This window comes from Spea bombifrons, chromosome 13 (genome assembly GCF_027358695.1).
Source record: "Spea bombifrons isolate aSpeBom1 chromosome 13, aSpeBom1.2.pri, whole genome shotgun sequence".
In the NCBI taxonomy this organism is placed as follows: Eukaryota; Metazoa; Chordata; class Amphibia; order Anura; family Pelobatidae; genus Spea; species Spea bombifrons.
Window position 1 is genome coordinate 9,759,438 of NC_071099.1, and position 18,958 is coordinate 9,778,395.

The following is an 18,958-nucleotide window of genomic DNA, read 5'->3' on the forward strand; positions in this document are numbered from 1 at the left end:
TTGTATAGAAACAGCAGGGAACGGCTTTATAAATTAAACTGGGTAAAAAAACCCCTATTACTCTTCCAAATGCCTCACAAATAACCCTGGCCACGCCTCTAACCAATGATATGAGTCCACGGCCCGCCCACTGACTTTTGTAAAAGATCTGTTTTGATTTGTGTGTGTGCGTGTCTGTACATGTGTGTAGGGCTTGTGTACGTGTGTATCTGTGAGTATGTGTGTGTAGGGGTTGTGTATGTGTGTGTATGTGTGTGTAGGGGTTGTGTACGTGTGTAGGGGTCTGGTTCCCCTCCCCGGTTTCAGTTCCCACTTTCACATTCCGTACCATCAGCTCATTCTGTCTACGGTCAGTAACTGCAAACAGCAGCACCGAGTATCTGGTGAGCAGGACTCCGACGCCTCTTTTCTGCCCCTTTCTAATGCTTCTTCTTCCTTGCTCCCGATCACATTCCCCCACACACCGATCATCACTCCCCCACCGCTGATCATGCCCTTCACCCTCCTGCCCCTTCTCAATCCTTCTTGTCCTTCAGGTTATGAAGTTCTTGCTGCTTCTTGTCCTCTGCTGCCCCTCCGAAGCTGGAATCGAGAAGCCGGGTGTGAGAAGCCGCCTCACCCTAAAAGGATTACAATATGGTGAGTGGAGATGAGCGTCCCGCGACGATCCCCGCCCTGGGAGACATTCTCTGCCCTGGGAGATGTTCTCTGCCTTTGAGACGTTCTAGGCTGGGCTCAACGTTCCGCGTTGATTGCCGTTCAGTGAATCCTGTTTTTTTCCTTCCAGGTTGGAGAGCGGGAATGCAGGAGTTAGAGGGGCGACTTCCGTCTCTCCAAATCCCTGACGTCAGCGGGTCCATCGCAGTTCCTGTGATTGGTCCAATAGTTTACTCTGTTACAGGGCATGTTGGGGCAATCCTCGGGTCTGGGGAGCAATTACCCTGGGGGTATTGACCTGCTCGGCCCGTATGACGCTAAATGTGCATCTTGTGTCTCTGACCAGATTGCAAATACAGGACCTGGACCTCTCCAATTCCAATGTTTCCTTCATCTCGGACACCGGGCTCAAGGCTGAAGTCAGCGCGGGGCAGTTACGGGTCACGGGAAACTTGAAATTAAGAACCTTTCTCTTGTGAGTGGCATTTAGGGAGGCCTGAATTAGTGAATAGAGGGATGTGGTCATGATTAGACGCAGGTGCTGGTGGGTGACGCTCAATGGGTGGTGGCAGACGTGGAAACAGCCTTAAAACGTTACAGGAATGAGTGGGTTCATCATACTCTGTCTTCTCAGTACTGCATCCACCATACTGGAAGTATCAGTCCGAGGTCTCTCCTTCACTGGGCTTCTTGGGGTGACCAGTGATGACTCGGGTCGCTGTGCCGTGTGGGATGGTGGGTGCAGCTCCAACGTGGGTCAAGTGGACATCGGATTTCATGGAGGATCTGGGTAAGGGGTGAAAATGTTATGAGAAACAATCCAGCTACGAAATTTGATGGCGCTATAGAAAACAATAAATAATAATAATAAATAATCCAGAGGGTTGGATGAGTTAGGAAAAGAGGATCTTGGGGCTGAAGAAGCCCAAGAGGATGTATCAGCACTCCAGTTGCAGAACATCCAGTTGTGTTAATGACTGATCAGGGTCGATTGTTGGGGTACCTAGATTGGCAATCGCTGAGGAGGGTGGCAGGTAGAAAGCAAGATGAAGGGCAAAAGGTTTGATGGGGTAACACTGATCTCTGAGGAGGACAGTCACGTGCTTGAGTGTCGGGGTTCCCTTGGAGGTGAAACAAAGGAATTTTTGGGGAGGTTCACGGATGTTGTGAAACGTATATTTTTCACGTACAGGTGGTTGTTCTATATGTTCAGAGATGCAGTAGCAGGACCTGTGCATGATGCGCTGAGTACTCAGGTGAGTACTGCCCCAGAGGGGGTATAGAATAGGGGGGCGACTGGGAAAGACACAGGGGTGGCTTTAGGGTTTGTATTTTGTTTTATTTTTTAGATTTGCCCTGAGTTTAGCAAAAGGGTTCAACAGATGGAGGAAGTACTGAGTAATATGCCGGGTAAGCAGGTCCGGTCTCACGTGTTCCCACTAACTCCTGCCTCATGTGCTCCATAAACCCCAAAACACCCATGTAACCCTCACTCCACCAAGAGCCCTTCTGTGCCCCCAATGCCCACCATACAGATGACCTGTTGCTGTTACTCCTGTGGGATAATGCGCTTGTTCCCTGCAGTTACCCATATTGTGGATTCCGTGTCCTTCCTGGAATTTCCTCTGGTCGGTCTGCCATTGATCACGGAGGGGACCATAGACTTCTTCGTTAAGGTAAACAGAGGCAGGTTTGGGGGTAGAAGAAATATAAGAACGTTAGAATAATGGTTAAATGCACACCAGGGGCAGTTTGCTGGCCACTCACAGCATTGGGACTTCCCGGAGCATCCAGAAAAGCTTGTCCTGCCCGATATAGACTCCCGGATGTTCCTCCTCGCCCTGTCGCAGTTCACTGCCAACTCAGCCGGGTACGTGCATTACAAGTCGGGTATCCTGGAACGCAACATCACCGATGATGAGGTAGGTGCTGCTGATCTTATTAAACGTATTCCTCCCCAACTTCCCAGAATTGCCCACTCAGAGAAGATCCATTAGGTTGCTAAAAGACTTTGCTTGGTCCTCGGTCTTGTCTTATGATCAGGATCGTTATTGCCTTTAGTATTCAAGCTTTAACGTAATTTTCGGTTGTCATTCTCTCTCTGTGGAGTAATTCTCTCTGTGGGGTAATTCTCTCTGTGGGGTAATTCTCTATGATTTTCAGATACCCAAAGGAAGTCCATTGCGTTTAAACACCAGAAGCTTAAGCATCTTTGTTCCAGAGGTGAGAAAACTTTTCTTTAGGACCTGAGTGTTCAGTCAGACCGGTGTGGCCCCCAAGCATCTTGGCCCCGCAATAAACTTTATTAAGATGTACCTTAGAATTTCTACTTTGTTATGACACTCGCCCGATCCATCTGCTCGGCCCAGCACAGAGATGCCTCCGGTAATCTTTACCAAGCCGTTATGTAAAATGTTCTCTGTGTCCCTATCCGTCCTTTCTCAGCTCCTCACTCGGTTCCCAGACTCTCCGCCGCTGCTCCTGCATGTCTCCGCTCGCTCCCCACCGGTGGTCAGCTGCCAGCCTGACCTTCTCACCCTGGAGACCTCCATGGACATCCGGCTGTTCGCCATGTACCCCGAGCAGCCTCCGACTCCCATCTTCCAGATACAGGCAGTAAGTGGGGGTTGGTGGAGATGGAGTGCACCCGGAGAGACTGGAGGCTTTTTTTATGTGTTAACTGTGAGAAAAGTCTGATTTTGGAGTCTTTAGGATGAAAATGATAGAGGGTTAGTCTTAGGAAATGCCTCTTTGCCCCTTTGTGTAGGAACTGCAGACTCAGGTGGACATCCTGCTGTCGGATGAGAATATGGGAGCTGCCCTTACTCTAAAGAAGTGAGTAGGCAAAGGACCATTACTGCCCCTTTAGACCATATTCCCCATCAACTTTCCCCTCCACTCACCTAAATCTGTCACTGGAACTCCTTGCCATGTCGCCAAAATCAAACATCTCTCCACTCCATCCTCGTTCAACGTCCAGAAACAGTCTCTTCTGGAGCTGAGACTGATCCCACAAAATGTCACGCAGGTGATGTGTGTTCTGCCCGTTCCCATCCCTCCTTCCACCTCTTCATCCACTGAAATTATCCCCAAAGAACGAACATCGTCATTGTGCGCTGTCTCTCCTCTCCACAGCTTGACCCTCACCCTCGTTCGGTCAGATGCAGGACCCGTTAAGGTGAGTGCTAACGGTGACACAAACTAACCGGTGATGCCACCAAAGCGTCCTCCTCTTATGTGAGGTTCTCGAGTGGACATTAGCCGGGTGAATGGATGTCCCTCGATAACCTCTTGGTCTCTGTAGGTGGATTCCATGCGAAATATCTTCAGTTTGGCTCTGAAGGTGGCCATATTTCCTCTTGTGAATGGTGAGTATATTAACCCTATAAACCCTGCGTGAGCATCTAGTGTGACCTGTGACCCTTCCTTCATCTGTTCACAGCGAGACTGAGGAATGTGTTCACCTTTCCCACCAGTCCCGTCCGTCTGCAGAACCCGGTGGTAAATGTGTTAAAGGTAAGTACCCCTGGCCTCATATTTGTTGTAACTGCCCCCTAAAGTAGCACTTTTTACCCGGCCAACCCCAGCCTCTATGTCACCACATCCTCCAATGCCTGCCTCTTACAGTCTCGTCTTTCGATTCCCACAGGGATATCTGCTGATTGTGTCGGATTTGGAGATGTCACCATGACCTCTTCGCCGGGGGCCCAGTGTGGTGACCTCTTCACCGGGGGCTCGGTGTGGTGACCTGGGGTCCTTGTAAACACAATGTGACATCTTCTTCTTGCTGGTTAATCTCATCGATCATCTCTGTACATGGATCAGCTGTCTGTCTCTTTCCACGTGGATCGTCCAATATCCGTGTCTCAACATCCCAAACCCTGCTGTTTGTCTCGGATCTGCCTGTCTCGGGGCCCCTTGTGACAAATATTCTCACTATGGGCCCCAGAGGACTGAAGAATCACAATATTTTTGCTATAAATCAATAGAATCAACATTCAGAGACTTAACGGGATTCCGTGGACTACAACTCCCATGACGCTCGTCCGGTGACTGTTATGGATTCTAGGTCAACAGCGGGCTGACAAGATATATATATATATATATATACAGTCCGTGACGTGCGATTCTGGTCTTTACATTTAAAGGACCTTCAGATGCTCTATTTTTTTCTGCTGTTAAAATTAAACACTTTTTATAACAAAGTTTGATCTTCTTGAACTGCCAAGCGGTCTCATTTAGAGGGGCCACACGGTCTCAGGAACAGAACATACAGGAAATTCTCAGTATGCCTCCCTAGAAGATAAAAAGAGAGAGGGAAGACAAGATGGAGACACTTAAAAAAAAAACTAAAAGGCATGCCTGAGCTCACTATTTAGTTAATAAACCCCTAAGTGGCTTCTCCCTAAAACATATACTTTGCTGCCACCTGTAGGTAAATACTGGGATATTTTCACACTAATATGTTAGGGGTACATTATTATTACATTTATTTATATAGCGCCAGCAGATTCTGTAGCGCTGTACAACCGTTACATCAAGGGTTATGTATAACATGAAAATCTGGCCGTTTTTGGCCGATGCGTTAACGGTTTCAGGCCAGGATTTCCGGTGATCCGGAGGTAATTGAGGGTCAGGTGGCTAACGAGCTGATGGTTTTTTAAACCTGCAGATCGGCCCCTGTGTGGTCTTCTCTCTGGTGTGGTCCTGGAGCAGGTGCCTCACTGGTGTGGCTGTATGGTAAATTACTGGTTGCTTGTAAAGCTGGCGTATCTGGGGCTGTTGTTTGGTCTTTGTATCTGAGTTTTTAACCTAACTTCAGGCACTCCCCTGGTCTTGGGGTAAATGGGCAGATTCTGGGGTCGCACAGTCTGGAGCCGGCTCCTTTGTATCTTCCTCTGGTTTAATGATATTGGATTGTCCCGATTGGTGCTTTTCTCTGTTATATCGCAGCTGGAATCCCTGCTTTGATACAGGTGACTCCATTCAGAATATCTTCACCTCCTGACCAGTCCTGGTTTCTGTGATGACAGTCATTAGAACCATTGGGCTGTTGCCACTAGCGAGTCGCTGCAATAGGATCTGTGTGATGGGATATTGAAGGGTTAAACTTTGTGTGTTGGGGTGTGGGGGTTGCTGCACATGTAACATGTGGGTATGTGAGGTGTGCGTGTTGGGCATGTTTACATGGCGGGGCAGTTGGTATGTGTTCTGGGAAATCAGCCTCTGTTTTCTCGGCCTCTAGCACAGTATGATCGGGGAGGAGACTGAGGAGTGGAGGAGGTGGAGGGCAGCATCTCTGCATGGAGCTCCTCTCACTGATTTAGGGAGGGGAATTAAGCGTTTATGTCCCAGAATGCTGCGCTCTTGGCACTCGGAGGCTGGCACTGCGCCCGGTTCCCGGAGTCTGTCTCCATTTTACAAGCTGCACAGCTCCGAGCCTGGTGACCGTGAGTAGTCCGGGTTGCAGACTCAGGGCCTTTCACCGCAAGCTCCCCTTAATGCCCTGGAGGGGGGGTAACGGTGCTGTAGGTGATGGTTGTGGTTTGGAGGGGGCAACTATCTAAGGGGTCTTAAATCCGCCACCCAACTCCTCGCTCCTCTCTGGGGAGCCTCTTCTAGATTTCACTTTAGTTCCTGTAGTTTAAGGGGAGCTGAGACAGAGCATTTTGAAATCATTCTTACTGGGAAGAGATGTCTCATTTTCGTCAATGTCCTGGGAACCTCCTCATTCAGGAATAAATTGAGTGTTTAGGAGACCGCAGTGACCTTTCTGTACACCCAGAGGTCAGACCTGGCTGGGGAACCTTCCAAACGCTCTGGCACAGGTGCTGGGGGAGGAGAGCAGGAGAGCTGTGTGTGGCGGTAAGGTCTTTGTATCCGGTCCTTGAGTTGCCCTTTGGCCATGAGCACAGGGGGGCTTCTGTAATCACAATGACCACCCGATTAAAGCGCAAAACCTGAATTGTTGGGCTACCACCACAGACGGAAGGCAGATTGGGGAGGGGGGTATGTGGAGACCACTTAGTTGTGTGGCTTTAGCAGTTACTTCGATGCCCTTGCTGTGTGTCAGTATACCCCAGTCTGCCCCAACAATGTACTTTGGCTTCCTTTGCAGATGTTGCCTCTTCTTTCTCAGCGTTTGCCCCTGTTGGCCAGGATGAGGCTCCTGGGAGTTGCCAGCGTCCGAGCTGCTCATGGCCACGAGGCACAGGGTAAGTCGCGCTTGGCCCCTAGTAAAAATCCACCTGTGCACAAGCGCCAACGATCACAAATGGTGTTTCCATGGTTGTAATCGGTGCTGGCAGCGTAGGATAACACTATCCGGCATGTTCACCAAAGTTCAAGTAGCGCAGAGTTGATAAATTGCGTGAATTGGTTGAAACCGAGAAACTTCAGTTGGCCTGAGATGGGAACTTTGGACAAAGTCAACCAGCCATGTCTGGAAGAGGCAACGTGTCCAACTGCTCTAACTCTCAGGCCAACATGGCTGCCTTAGACGTCATCTTTGACTGCACTTGACAGCCAGAAGGTAGCGACTTGACCCAACCAGAAATGTCAAACGCTTTGTGACTCTTCCTCACTGCACAGTGTCTCACCACCCGGACGGCTCGGAGTTGCTGTATTATGATCACCGCGCGTTCCCCCTGCCGGACATTCCCTATCAGAAAGATCTCAGCTCCCAGCAGACAGCGCTAAAGGAGAAAGAGAAGGGGCCCTGGAAGCAGCTGAGCCAGGAAGACAAAGTCTCCCGTAAGATGCCCCCTGCTGTAGTATTGGGGTATGGCTCGTGGGGGGGGGGTGCAATGAGGTTTTTAACAGCCCTGGGAATCTTCACATAATTTGACATTGACAAAGGATTAAGGTTATAGGTTACTGGGAGGCTTGAGATGCTATTGAGCATCATGGGATTGATGTCCTTCACGGTTGGAGGTTGGTGAATAACCCCTTGCAAAAAAAAAAAAAAATTGAACTACTGGCATTTCTGGTGCCGTTGGAGATGTGATGTCATCACCGTGCAGAACATCGGCACGGACCTGCGAACGTTCCGTTGGTGGACCATGTTTTCAACTCTATACCTGAAACTTCTTGACCTTTCCTGCCCTTCTAAGGACTAGGATGGTCATCGGATTCATTATTTGCCCCCATCTGACATCATAGATTCACATCCTGTTGAGACACCTTCTCTAATTCTGATTGGTTTCTGTTGAAATCCCTGACAGTCTACCGCATCCAGTTTAACCAGACGTACGCGGAGATGACTCGACCATCCAACGAGTGGAAGACCGTGTTTGGAACTATCTTTATCTTATTTGGGTTAACTGGTCTAATTGTGTGGTGGCAGAGAGTGTACGGTGAGTACAGCAAACCCACCCCCCGCAGGGTCTAATCTTTCTGCCTCCATACTAACGTCTGCTTTCTCCACGCAGTGTACCCTCCCAAGCCGCACACTCTGTCGGAGGAGTGGAAAGCCATGCAGGTCCAGAGGATGCTAGACATGCGTGTTGGCCCAATCCAGGGCTTCTCCTCTAAGTGGGACTACGAGAAGAACGAATGGAAGAAGTGAGCTGGACAGCTACTGTGTGCCTGGAGTGGTGCCACCAGTTATATCATCCACCCTTCCCTCTATCCAGGGCCATGAGCTACACTGTCTGCTCTTCACCAGTACCAGGTTTTCTAGGGTCGCAGCTAACTAGAACCCCGTGATCCTCAGCAAAGGCTCAGGGGAGTTGTAGTCCTGGCTCGCACTACCTAGATTACTCTATAATATTTAGCTCAGCAGCCTTCCGTCCGCCTGTTGCAGCCTCACCTCCCTTCTCACAGCAAACTACATATCGGTGCATTCACTAGTGTCCCCGTAGTTTGCCACATCTCGTGTTTCCCCCGACTGTCTAGTGGCTTCTCTGTTCATATGATGGTTTAATAAAACTGCCCTAAGAGCTGTCTGTGACCCTGGGTGTGATTACGCAGTGAACGAGCGGTCGTACGGTTTTGCTTAGTATCTACCCTGTCTCTCGTGACAGTAGCCCCCACAAAAACCCCGACCTGAGAGATGGAAATTAGAGTGCCCTTCACCCAACTTAAAACACAGGAACTGAAGCAGCCAATAAGATCTATTTATTTACTTGCCATTCCACCCTCTGCCCCTAACAGGTTAAAATCCTAAACAAAAAAACATCTAATGAATCCTCAGTTCCAGGGGGTGCACAGCCCGATACCCCCTAGGTAGCCCCACTCATTACGCCTTGATTCTGCGGAGGGGGGCTACAGCGCCTTCTTGGGCGAGGGCCACAAGTCCCCCCCCCCCAGCTGATGCGCTTTCCTGCTTCCTGTGCTCCAGCGGTGGCGGCTCTATCTGCGCGTCAAGTAGGAAACCAGCAGAATGGCTCCGGCCAGCGTGACTCCAGTGAGCAGCCATCGCCCAAAACGCTCCTGACTTTTCCGGATGTTGGCGGCTGCGTTGTTTCCATACAGACTTACAAACTCTTCCTGCAGGGAGATAAGAGAGTAACAGACAGTCACGCTCTGCCCCAGGGGCAAATCTGGATGTATTTTCTGAGAGACGGTAAACTACCTGTAGGCTCCGTCTGCTTTAAAAAGTCCAATACATATCGCGGTTTCTGAATTACATGCCCTGTGACCCTCAGGCAGCCATATATAATGGAGCCGTTTATGGCAGGCTCTGCCCAAACGTAAAGCACCTTTGTACTTGTGCAGCACTGATAACATGGCATCGTCACGCTTGCCCCGTGGGAGGCAGTTTCCAGTCATGTCCCGTTAAGGAGGGGCCACGAGGCGAGGACTCACACAATGGAATTCCTGGCATAGCTGAGTAATCTCCACCGCATACCTTCACCCCGTAACCAGAACCCACAAGCTCAAGAGGCAGGTGAGGCTGACAGTGGTCTCACACCTACCCCTGACTACATGCCACCACCTCGATACCCCTTCTAGAACTACCCACACACCGCAAGTTTATCCTGTGAGCCAGCGTGCCAACGCCTCTGCCACCTTCCATTCACTGCCATCCTGTTCCCTGCATTATAGACACTGAGAATCTACCCTCACCACACTACGCCAGTCCAACATTCTCACACGAGTGCCCACTCAGATCCCACACATTCCAGCTTCCGCGCCCCCATCGTGCTCCCTCACCCAGCCTCCGTGCTCCTGGATCCAGGGCTGTAACTGGGTATCCAAGTAGATGGCCATCCACTGAGTAATCCTGGGCAGAAGGTCATCCATTTCCTTGTCTGCGCTCTCCACGCACAGGGCCCCCCCAAACGAGAAGAACGCCACAATCCTCCCCCAGTTTGTGCCATCCCTGAACAACTCTCCCACCACCTGCTCGAAGCTCTGATAGGCGGTGGCCGGGGTAATGTGCAGCTGGGAGGTGAGATCGCTGAACGCCCGCTGGTATCTCAGTTCAAACTCCTCAGAGGTCTCCAGAAGAACTCTGAGAACCTCCTGATTGTCAGCGTCCAACGCATGGCCCTCTACGTGAGCTTCGGCCCGTTCCCCCGGAGACGTCCCATTAGATACCACCTCGGGTTGTGAACCGCAGCAGCAGTTCCACCGGAAATCCCTCTTGGACAGTTTTTCGCACACAAAGCTCTGCACGATATTCTTACTGCCCCCTTCCATTCTCAGGACCTAGAGGCTTCCATGTTCTGATGCGGAGTGGGGTCACCCGCAGAAAGCGGCATGGGGGGGGTCAGGAATACCCCACCGACTGTCAGCAATATCTTAGAAATAAATCCACCGGGAGAAGCCAAGCGATCTCAGTGACGGGATATCCGACGCGGGGCTTCGGTGATAAAACACGCAGGATCGCCTGAAAAGAGAGGAGCAATTAATACCAAGAGAGCGCCCGTCAACAAATCAAGGCTGTTACAAGAGCACTGCGCACCATTTCACCAAGAATGGTCAGTGACTGTCTGTTAACAGCCACGGCCTGGCGGGAGAGACAGCCGATACGGGTGCTACCCGCGATCATGTGTTAAGGTCAAACATATATGAGAATTACATGGCAGGGGAAACATTTTTTTGGTTCAATATATAGATATATACGTAACTTTTTGGCACTTACCACGCACCGTAGTGATTTAATCAGGGCTGACGGAGAAGACGTTGGAAAATAGCACAGAGCAGTCAGGGGGTCTCGATGGGGATGCCGCCAGCCCTGTGTATTAATGATTATTTTTAAAGGCTGTTATTATATAAATGACACGTTGCCACCCCAAATTTAATGGTACTCACGCCCATCACAGAGTGTAACTTCCCATGGGGCAGGACAGGAATCGCCCCCCCCCCGGCGAGACAGGCAGCTGAGTGTAATAGGGGTTACCTGCCGGACAGGTGAACCCGTGCCGACTTCTTATATAAAACACGCATCTGTGAACAACGGCACGGAGACCCCCGCCAAGTATAAACAGGGTTAATGAAGATGCGCTGACCCCCGCCACATACAAACGGGGTTACTAACTATATTTGAAGGTGGATTTGCTCTCTGGTGCCGAGAGATACCAACGTCTGGGGCTGTTGGTTCCCGGTTGCAAGGGGAATTTGCCTGAAGCTTCGGCTCTGGACGTCCCTTGGGGCAGAATCAGAACGATACCCTAAAGGACAGACCTAAAACCCGAGATGCTGCCCTGCGGGGGATGCTCCATAGGACGGGCTGTGAAGCAGCTCTCCGTTCTTGGTTGAGCTTCTTGTATTTGGCCCCCAGGAGCCATCATCTCAGGGGCCATTACATTGGGCGACACAGGGTTTCATGTTCCTGCTCAGTTCCTGCCACCAACCTGCCCCCAGCATTCTGTACTGGCCATAATGCCTGAGGCTAAATACCCCCAGCCTGGGACCACCACAATCCCTGCTGCCCCAGCTCCGCCCCCTCCCGTGCAGGACCCCTCCAGTACTTACACTTGAAGCCCCCACACACCGGGCCAGCAACCGCAGACTCTCCACCTCGCCCCCTGGCCACGCCTCTTCCTGACTGACACTTCCTAGCCCAATCTGCGCAGGCGATTGGCTCGCTGCCCGTTGCCATTAGCAGCAGCAAGAGAGTGCGCAATCACAGCTCGTACAGCACGCGGGGACTACAACCCCCAGAACACCCTGCCGCCTCCGCCTACAAATAACGGTCATCCCTGTATTGTCTGGAGTGTCGCCTAGGGCGGCCATGTAACGTGTTACCCGGGATACGTCACGTGATGCAGTAACGCGTTCATTGGCAGAAGAATATTTTTATAAATATATATATAGTAAATATGTTACATATATGTATATGTGGGCCTTGTCCAGTTCATGGGGCTATCATACTTTCACCAGCATGCATGTTGGGTTAATTAATATAGGGGGGGTGGTTTCGGGGTTACGATGAGACGGGTGATGCTGACAGATAAGGGGGCTTGAGCATCGTGGCTTTTTTTTATAAGCTGAGTCACTTATCAGGAATACATGCATGTGATGCACACGGACCGCGCCCACAGACCCCACGTAACATCAATCATATCGTTTAAAACTGCCAAATCATTATATGTAAGCGTGTGACGTGGCCGCGGATTCAGTGTGATAGACGTCTGTAGGCTGCCATGCAGCTCGGTGGACCATGATGTCAGGAGCTGGAAGTAAATCTGCCTCCCAGCAGAGCTGTTACCGGCTGGATGGGGAAAGTCCGTTCATTAAAACCATGTAATTACTCCAAATATATCTGATTGAAAGGGAAGGGCCTGTTTTACCCTGTTGGGAAGAGGCGTTTCTCAAGCCATCCCGCGGTGGCTCAGCGTCACATCAGGACCAACGATAACCCTCCGGGGGCCACACGAGGTGGCCCTAATTTATAGAAAAGCTGCGCAGACCTTATAACCCCGGGGCAAGAATGGGAATTACCGCTACTTCCCCAATCCCCCCCGTATCCCTGACCCCCTCGTCAAACACATGATCGCGCCCCGTCGCTGTGGATCAACGCCATTTTCTTCTTCCTGTGATTATTTTTCTCCCGTGTATTTTTACACCGGCCGTGATGCACATTTACTGCTAGAAATAGCCCCGTTATTTATACCCTTGCCCCAGGCCGTCTGGCGCCGGCTGCCAATCAGGTGTTCTGGCGGCCGCAGAAAATGTTTATCTTGGACCCCGCGGAGCCGGCACTGAAAATAACACGTTCCAGCTACCAGTTAACCCGAGCATTAAATCCAGAAGTAGCTGTTTCGTCATGTCTGCTTTTGGTGTGTTGATAATTTTCTCTCAGTCAGTTTAATGCTAGCGGGTAGTCATGTGACACAGAGCCGAAATACTGGTACGATAAAAACCTTTGTTGCCATAGCATCAGTAAATGCTTCTCGTGCTGTTTTTGTTTTTGGCTTTTAACGAGTTTGGTTTCTCCGGGGATTCCCTTTGCTCTGTATAAATACTTGAGGGAATTTGGGTGAATTTTAATGAATAAACCATAAAGGCCTAAGTGTTATGAAATACAAGCTTTTCGGTCAGCGCCCCAGTCACTGTATACACAGAAGCCTCTCTGTCCCTGTATAACACTCCACTTCCTTTATTATCCTTCGCAAACACATTCCAGGAGGCCGGAGCACTCTGGGAAATGTGGTCCCGTCCATCCCCCAGGAAAGTGACTGTAAAGCGTGAAATAACTACATTTCCCACAACCGCCTGCAAGCCGCCTCCCGAACACCAGACCAATAGGAAAACGATGTGACGTAGCACGCTGTGATTGGTCTGTTTGGATGAGAGGATCAATTCAAATACCTAACGTGTGGAAGGAGCAGCAACTTCGGAGGAAGGGTGAGGGATTTGGGGGGTACCGTGGCGTTTACGGTGGGGGAGACCTGTGCAGACGGTACTGGGTATCCGGGGGTCCTAGGCTGCATGTTGGGTAACCTGCGACTCCATGCGCCTTTGTAGCCCGCGGGATTTGCTCACAATGGGGGCTGCGGGAAGAGGCGGAGGGGGATGGGCCTCTGGGAGCTGGAGTTTTTTTAATTTTATTTCAAAAACTCCAAAGCCTCTGGCTGGGTGTATAATGAACCTTGTTGCATAGCACAGCCTGGAGCCCACCCTAGGTCTTGTGCCTATGGGCCATGGGGTCCTGTCTGAGGTGGGTTGGCAGCAGAGCCCATTTAAAGGATGGGCAGATGTGATTCTGTACCCATGCATTTCTGCCCCTTGTTCTGGTGGGGCCTTGTCTATCACTACTGGCTTGTAGCTGGGGGGGCAGTGAATATTAATATGGGGGGCTCACAACTCACTAAGTATTGTAAGAATTTTGGGCAGCAATCCAAGTGTGCTGTGTCTGCATTACCGTGTAACCTCTTAATGCAGACTCCGACGGTGAGGAAGAAGAAGAGCACAGTGACCGAGGACAGAGTGGAGGTGTTGAGGAACGTCGCCATGTCTAACACGCAGGGGATCTACTCCTTTGACGCTCCCACTACTGCCATCGACTTTGGCTCGTTTCACACTGAAGATGATCCTAATGCAGATATCTGGTTCGGTGTGTTTTTATTCCTTCTTTGGGGTGGGGGGCACTGGAGATCGGGTGGATTTCTTGTCTGGCGGAGAGCCTGGTCTGGGTTGGTATTTGGCCAGTGTCTTTATAAACGGCACAATTCCAGCCATCTAGTCTGTGATCTGTCTGCGGATATTCACTTATATTATCTCTGTTACAGACCGCCGAGTTGCAGAGTCTGAGAATATTCTGCCGGTGGAGGAAAGTGTTGTGGAGGAGAAGAAAGCCGGTGAGAATCGTGGGGGGGTATTCCTGAAGTCTTCAGAAGACTAGCGGTTGGCTTTTAGTTGGCTAAGGATCCAGCCTGTGTTTTACAGATGTGAATTCCAGCGTCCACAAAGAAATCAAGAGAACTCCGTTGAACACAGTTAGCAATTTAGGGCCACTGAGGTCTTCTACCAAGAAACAAACTACTCCAGGTTCAGCAGCCCAGAACAAAAGGTGGGTAAACCCTGAAGTTTTATTGCATTTTTATTTAACTTTTTTTTTGTGTGTGTGTGTGTGTACAGGCAGACGGAATGAAAGCCTCCCTGTTGGTTGAGCTGTTATCTGACTAGATGATTTTTTTTTTTTTTTTTTTTTTTTATTTTTTTTTTTTAAGATCTTCTAAAAGGCTGTCTGCCCAGCAGAGGAGCCAACAGATGGCTAAAATCAGAGCAGAGAGGCGCAAAGTGGTAGCTCCCCAACCAGAAGAACGCCCTCCGCTCAAAAAACAGAAAGTGTAAGTGCCATCATTGTGTGGGTTAGGTCTCCGGTATTATAGGAGTGGGAGATGGAGCAGTCGCTTGACGTGGTTACCAGTAATTGCAAACGGGCAACAATCAGCTGTGTCTTTGTTCTGCCCCCTTCCCTTGATATTCGAACACGTTCTTAGCTTGTAGCGAGGCTGTTCCATGTTTTTGTCTGTCCTTCCAGGTCTGCAAACACATCTGTGAATAAAAGTGCGTCTGACAGCACCGTCTGCTTACCGAAAATAAAGCCTCATCTGACGATGCCCGCCACGCCAACTGTCCTGAAGTAGGTCTCCATTTTGAATACCTGCCTTTATTTACTGACCTAGTGTCGGCACAGACAGTAGGCCAAGCGGTGTACGGGGTCATAAGGTTGGATTCCTATTAAAGGTTTGCAAATGGTTTGTGTTCCTTTGTTTGTGACAACCCTGTCCCCAGGAGGGTAAGGAACAATCAATAGTCTTGGCTGGCTAGTGTTTCTGTCAGTTTGTGTGATAAAAGCACAGTTGTGTCAGTGATCTTATAGATGCCTCTTTTCAGGAGGAAGAATATAATGGTGAAACCCAAGAACTCTGAGGAACAGGAGCTTGAAAAAGTCCAGCAACTTCAGCAGGAGCTGGTAGAGAAACTGCGGAAAAATGAAGAGTCTCTGAAAGCTGCCATAGCCGGCGTGGGTAAGTGCATGAACTGGCTGTGCCATGTGCGCTGGCTTATTGGGGGGCAAATAGTGGTAGGCATGGGCTGGCTTCACATTGACTCTCGGCTTCTGGATTCTCTAGGCCAGCCTGTAAAGAAGATGGTCAGCCAGGTTACCAAGCCCGTGGAGTTCCATTTCTGTACCGATGACAGGATCAAGCGACCCAATGAAGGGCCTTCAGGAGAGCAATATAAAGAAGTGGACTTCACAGCTGCTCTCAGAAAGCACCCGTCATCCCCAGTAAGAAACTGGGAGTCTCTTCATGATTCTTAATTAACTGGGTTACCTATGAGATATGTAGTGATACCAGAACCATCTTGTAATTCTGCTGTCTCTGTAGGCGCGTATTCCTAAGGGAGGTCATACTGTGCCCGAACCTTTCAACCTCTCCCAAGGAAACAAGCGCAAGCTGGAGGACTCCAGCGCTGGGGAGTTTGTCTCGACGGCCGAGCAAGTGAATGCTTTTCACAAACGCACGCCTGCCCGTTACCATCTGCGCAGCAGGCAGAAGGAGATGCTGGGTAGGTGAAAGTGCCTTAGTGTTAGCTGTATGCCCTGTCCTTATGCGATGAAGTAATGTTCTGCTGCTCTTTTGAAGGACCCTCTCCAGTGAAACAAATGAAACTTAAGCTGACCAACCCAAAGTCTCCTTTTCTGCTGACGAAGCAGCGGCACCGGCCGGTGAACTGTAAGAGCTCAAAGGAGATCGAGGAGGAGGAGCTGGACAAACTTCAGCAGTGAGTGTCTCTCGACCTGTGGATGGGGTGGTATATAGTTCTGAAGCGTGACAGATCACTACATGGTGCTGTTACTCTATAGGGGGGGGAGAGCAAAACCTTTTCCTTTTGGTGAGTATCTGTTTGTATTTAGATACAAATTCAAAGCTCAGGAGCTAGACCTGCGGGTCCTGGAAGGAGGCCCAATTCTTCTTAAGAAGCCTTCTGTTAAGGAACCAACCAAACCCGTTGGATTTAATTTGGAAATCGAGAAGAGACTCCAGCAACGTGAGAAGAAGGAGGAGGAGGTGGAAGATTATACCTTTCACTCCAAGCCGTGTCCTTCAAGAATTCTTGCTGATGTTGTGGTGAGCAGAGCGCGCCTAAACACCCCCCCCAAGCATTGTCTTCGTTCCGTCCATGGTTTAAGTCTTATGCACTTTGATCTTTTCCAGGGCATTCCAGAGAAGAAACTGCTTCCTGTTACTGTCCCCAAATCTCCAGCTTTTGCCCTGAAAAATAGAGTCCGTGTTCCACCATGGAGTGAGGATAAGGTATATCTGAAATAAACAAGCTGCTGCCACTGATCCTGTGATGTGGATTTTCTTGGCTGTTGGCATAAAGGGTCCCACATCAAGTGCTTTATGTGATATGTTCTGTTTGATAGGAGGAAGTGCCGGCTATAAAGGCCAACCCGATGCCACACTATGGTGTCCCCTTCAAACCCAAGTTGGTGGAGCAGCAGCATGTGGAGGCTTGTCCCTTTTCTTTCTGTGAGCGTGACAAAGAGCGACAACAGCTAAAAGAGAAGAAACTAGAAGATATGAGAAAAGAGGAGGTGAGCAGGAGCCCCACGGTGCAGCCTTTACATCCTAACATCAAGTGTTCTGGTGGCTTTATTAACCTGGTCTTTTCTTAGGTGCCAAAATTTAAGGCCCAGCCCCTGCCTCAGTTTGACCACATCAGCTTACCTGGGAAGAAGGTGAAGGTTCCAACTCAACCTGAGCCTTTCCACTTACAGATTGACCAAAGAGGTGCTTCCAAACTACAGCGCTGGAAGGAACAGGTAACGAGATTACAGGAGATTTATGAGCCGGTCCCTGGCCGCCTGCTGTACAGTGGAGTCTCTGCCAACCCTACCGTATGGAGAGCTGGATTATGCATGAGCTTTCGTGGCGTCTTTCCCAAGTCTAACATTTTACCTCAACCTCTTTCCAGGTGAAAGAAGAACTAAAACAACAGAAGGAAATGACAGTTTTCAAGGCTCGTCCGAACACTGTCACGCATCAAGAACCCTTTGTTCCCAAGAAGGCGCACAGGTCCTTGACTGGTAGGAACAAGGCCCAGGGGGTACTGGCGTAGCCGTGCTGTGGGGTTACTTCCTTGACTCGTTGTCTCATGGAAAAGTACCGAGCATTTTCTTATCTTCTGTGTTTAGGAAGTACTTTGGGCTATTGCTAGAGCTCTGTGATGGCAAAGCTGGGGTAATATGAAGGTCTGTTAGCAGAAGTAGTTATTTCCCCTGCCTGGCTTGGGTTTTTAGGGGAATAATGCTCAGTTTTCTGTGTCATATACTCTGTTTACTAGCCAAGTTTTTGTTCAATGCACTCGCGTGCCTTGGCTCCCTTGTAGCACCAATTCTCTCCTTTTCCCTCAAGACTTAGAGAGCCTTTCTGGTTCCATAGTTCAGGAAAGCTTTGAGCTGGCAACAGAGAAACGCGCCAAGGAGCGCCAGGAGTTCGAGAGACGCCTCGCTGACATGGAGGCCAAGAAAAGCCTCCTGGAAGAGGAAGAACTTCAGCGTCAGGAGGAGCAAGAGAAGGAAGAGGTCAACAGATTGAGACACGAGCTGGTATGTTGATGCCCTGAGCTGGGGTGTATGGTGTAGATGGGGTGTGAGCTTTTATGCCTGGGGCAGTTGGCAGCAGCTCTGCTAGTTCTATAGAAGCCCCTGTATGTCTCCTCTGTCCCATATGTATTGGGGATGCAAATGGACAGCTGTTGCCGCCCTTTTTGCTTTCCGTTGGGTGGGAGGACTGACTGTTTTTCTTTCTGCCTCTCAAGGTTCATAAAGCCCAGCCGATCCGTAAATACAAAGCCGTGGAGGTGAAAGCCAGCGACATACCTCTGACCGTCCCCCAAAGCCCCAACTTCTCCGACCGCTTCAAGTGTTAGTCCTGGGGCCGCTCACGTCTTTTCAGGATCCCTCTGGATTGCCGTCTCCGCTGTTCTGAGTCACGCCGTGAAATCTCGAGTATAGAAAAGTTTTTTTTTTTATTATTTTTTTTTTTAGGTGTCTTAAAGAGAAAAAAAAATGTGTACAAAAGAATGCGAAGCACCTCAGGTTTTTGTGTAACCGGGTTCTAGATTTAGGCAAGAAGACTCGATGTTTCTGGTTTTTTATTGGGGTCTTTATGCTCTTTGTATATAGTAGATGTAACAGGCAACGCTGTCGTAGGCTGCGTGTATTTAGTGGGTGGGTTCTATGTAAATATTGGTCTGTGTTTAGACTGGCCTGTATGTGAAGGTATATTATATGCTTTTAACCCAAATAAATACTCTTACAATTTATGTGCGGAGCTGTGTGCTGCTGGGTGATCGTTGGAATAGGTAGATACCTGATGATGATGGCGCT

The 18,958-nt window shown here is 49.8% G+C and overlaps 4 protein-coding genes across 6 annotated transcripts; 3 read left to right on the forward strand and 1 right to left on the reverse strand.

Annotated features, from left to right (window-relative positions):
- The first annotated feature begins 277 nt into the window (after nucleotides 1–277).
- On the forward strand, nucleotides 278–4,878 carry LOC128471205 (bactericidal permeability-increasing protein-like). The gene is made up of 16 exons (XM_053453080.1): nucleotides 278–383; nucleotides 537–639; nucleotides 788–902; nucleotides 1,004–1,132; nucleotides 1,292–1,447; nucleotides 1,850–1,913; nucleotides 2,007–2,067; nucleotides 2,242–2,333; nucleotides 2,403–2,579; nucleotides 2,821–2,880; nucleotides 3,103–3,273; nucleotides 3,425–3,492; nucleotides 3,793–3,835; nucleotides 3,962–4,025; nucleotides 4,100–4,173; nucleotides 4,307–4,878. The coding sequence occupies exons 2-16, from the start codon at nucleotides 540–542 to the stop codon at nucleotides 4,346–4,348; spliced, it is 1,416 nt and encodes a 471-aa protein (XP_053309055.1). The 5' UTR covers nucleotides 278–383; nucleotides 537–539; the 3' UTR covers nucleotides 4,349–4,878.
- A 1,108-nt stretch (nucleotides 4,879–5,986) lies between these two features.
- Nucleotides 5,987–8,597, forward strand: LOC128471207 (cytochrome c oxidase subunit 4 isoform 1, mitochondrial). The gene is made up of 5 exons (XM_053453084.1): nucleotides 5,987–6,107; nucleotides 6,776–6,872; nucleotides 7,249–7,410; nucleotides 7,881–8,012; nucleotides 8,088–8,597. The coding sequence occupies exons 2-5, from the start codon at nucleotides 6,776–6,778 to the stop codon at nucleotides 8,222–8,224; spliced, it is 528 nt and encodes a 175-aa protein (XP_053309059.1). The 5' UTR covers nucleotides 5,987–6,107; the 3' UTR covers nucleotides 8,225–8,597.
- A 156-nt stretch (nucleotides 8,598–8,753) lies between these two features.
- BCL2L1 (BCL2 like 1) lies at nucleotides 8,754–11,650 on the reverse strand. Of its 3 annotated transcripts, none has more exons than XM_053453082.1 (4): nucleotides 11,581–11,650; nucleotides 10,755–10,840; nucleotides 9,814–10,492; nucleotides 8,754–9,147 (listed from the first exon to the last, which is right to left on the reverse strand). In XM_053453082.1, the coding sequence occupies exons 3-4, from the start codon at nucleotides 10,300–10,302 to the stop codon at nucleotides 9,010–9,012; spliced, it is 627 nt and encodes a 208-aa protein (XP_053309057.1). In that variant the 5' UTR covers nucleotides 10,303–10,492; nucleotides 10,755–10,840; nucleotides 11,581–11,650; the 3' UTR covers nucleotides 8,754–9,009. The 3 variants fall into 3 exon arrangements, with proteins under 3 accessions (XP_053309057.1, XP_053309056.1, XP_053309058.1); XM_053453081.1 differs by having other exon boundaries at nucleotides 10,748–10,840; XM_053453083.1 differs by lacking the exon at nucleotides 10,755–10,840 and having other exon boundaries at nucleotides 11,581–11,639.
- Nucleotides 11,651–13,438: 1,788 nt separating this feature from the next.
- On the forward strand, nucleotides 13,439–18,600 carry TPX2 (TPX2 microtubule nucleation factor). Its single transcript, XM_053453641.1, has 17 exons — nucleotides 13,439–13,455; nucleotides 13,993–14,164; nucleotides 14,340–14,408; nucleotides 14,497–14,620; nucleotides 14,781–14,900; nucleotides 15,095–15,196; nucleotides 15,451–15,584; nucleotides 15,690–15,847; nucleotides 15,948–16,128; nucleotides 16,206–16,344; nucleotides 16,478–16,691; nucleotides 16,779–16,877; nucleotides 16,991–17,161; nucleotides 17,243–17,389; nucleotides 17,542–17,653; nucleotides 17,982–18,175; nucleotides 18,388–18,600. The coding sequence occupies exons 2-17, from the start codon at nucleotides 14,062–14,064 to the stop codon at nucleotides 18,496–18,498; spliced, it is 2,178 nt and encodes a 725-aa protein (XP_053309616.1). The 5' UTR covers nucleotides 13,439–13,455; nucleotides 13,993–14,061; the 3' UTR covers nucleotides 18,499–18,600.
- Nucleotides 18,601–18,958: the final 358 nt, after the last annotated feature.

What these genes read in the sequence shown, in the direction of transcription:
- BCL2L1 (XM_053453082.1), bottom strand. Translation starts at nt 10,302, where the DNA reads ATGGAAGGGGGCAGTAAGAATATCGTGCAGAGCTTTGTGTGCGAAAAA. An exon ending in TCCAGGAGCACGGAGGCTGG is followed by an intron (nt 9,148 to 9,813) that starts GTGAGGGAGCAC and finishes ATCTCCCTGCAG; the next exon opens with GAAGAGTTTGTAAGTCTGTA.
- LOC128471205 (XM_053453080.1), top strand. Translation starts at nt 540, where the DNA reads ATGAAGTTCTTGCTGCTTCTTGTCCTCTGCTGCCCCTCCGAAGCTGGA. An exon ending in CCATCTTCCAGATACAGGCA is followed by an intron (nt 3,274 to 3,424) that starts GTAAGTGGGGGT and finishes CCCTTTGTGTAG; the next exon opens with GAACTGCAGACTCAGGTGGA. An exon ending in GCTGCCCTTACTCTAAAGAA is followed by an intron (nt 3,493 to 3,792) that starts GTGAGTAGGCAA and finishes TCCTCTCCACAG; the next exon opens with CTTGACCCTCACCCTCGTTC.
- LOC128471207 (XM_053453084.1), top strand. Translation starts at nt 6,776, where the DNA reads ATGTTGCCTCTTCTTTCTCAGCGTTTGCCCCTGTTGGCCAGGATGAGG. An exon ending in CCAGGAAGACAAAGTCTCCC is followed by an intron (nt 7,411 to 7,880) that starts GTAAGATGCCCC and finishes AATCCCTGACAG; the next exon opens with TCTACCGCATCCAGTTTAAC. An exon ending in GTGGTGGCAGAGAGTGTACG is followed by an intron (nt 8,013 to 8,087) that starts GTGAGTACAGCA and finishes TTCTCCACGCAG; the next exon opens with TGTACCCTCCCAAGCCGCAC.
- TPX2 (XM_053453641.1), top strand. Translation starts at nt 14,062, where the DNA reads ATGTCTAACACGCAGGGGATCTACTCCTTTGACGCTCCCACTACTGCC. An exon ending in TGTGGAGGAGAAGAAAGCCG is followed by an intron (nt 14,409 to 14,496) that starts GTGAGAATCGTG and finishes TGTGTTTTACAG; the next exon opens with ATGTGAATTCCAGCGTCCAC. An exon ending in AGCTGCCATAGCCGGCGTGG is followed by an intron (nt 15,585 to 15,689) that starts GTAAGTGCATGA and finishes TGGATTCTCTAG; the next exon opens with GCCAGCCTGTAAAGAAGATG.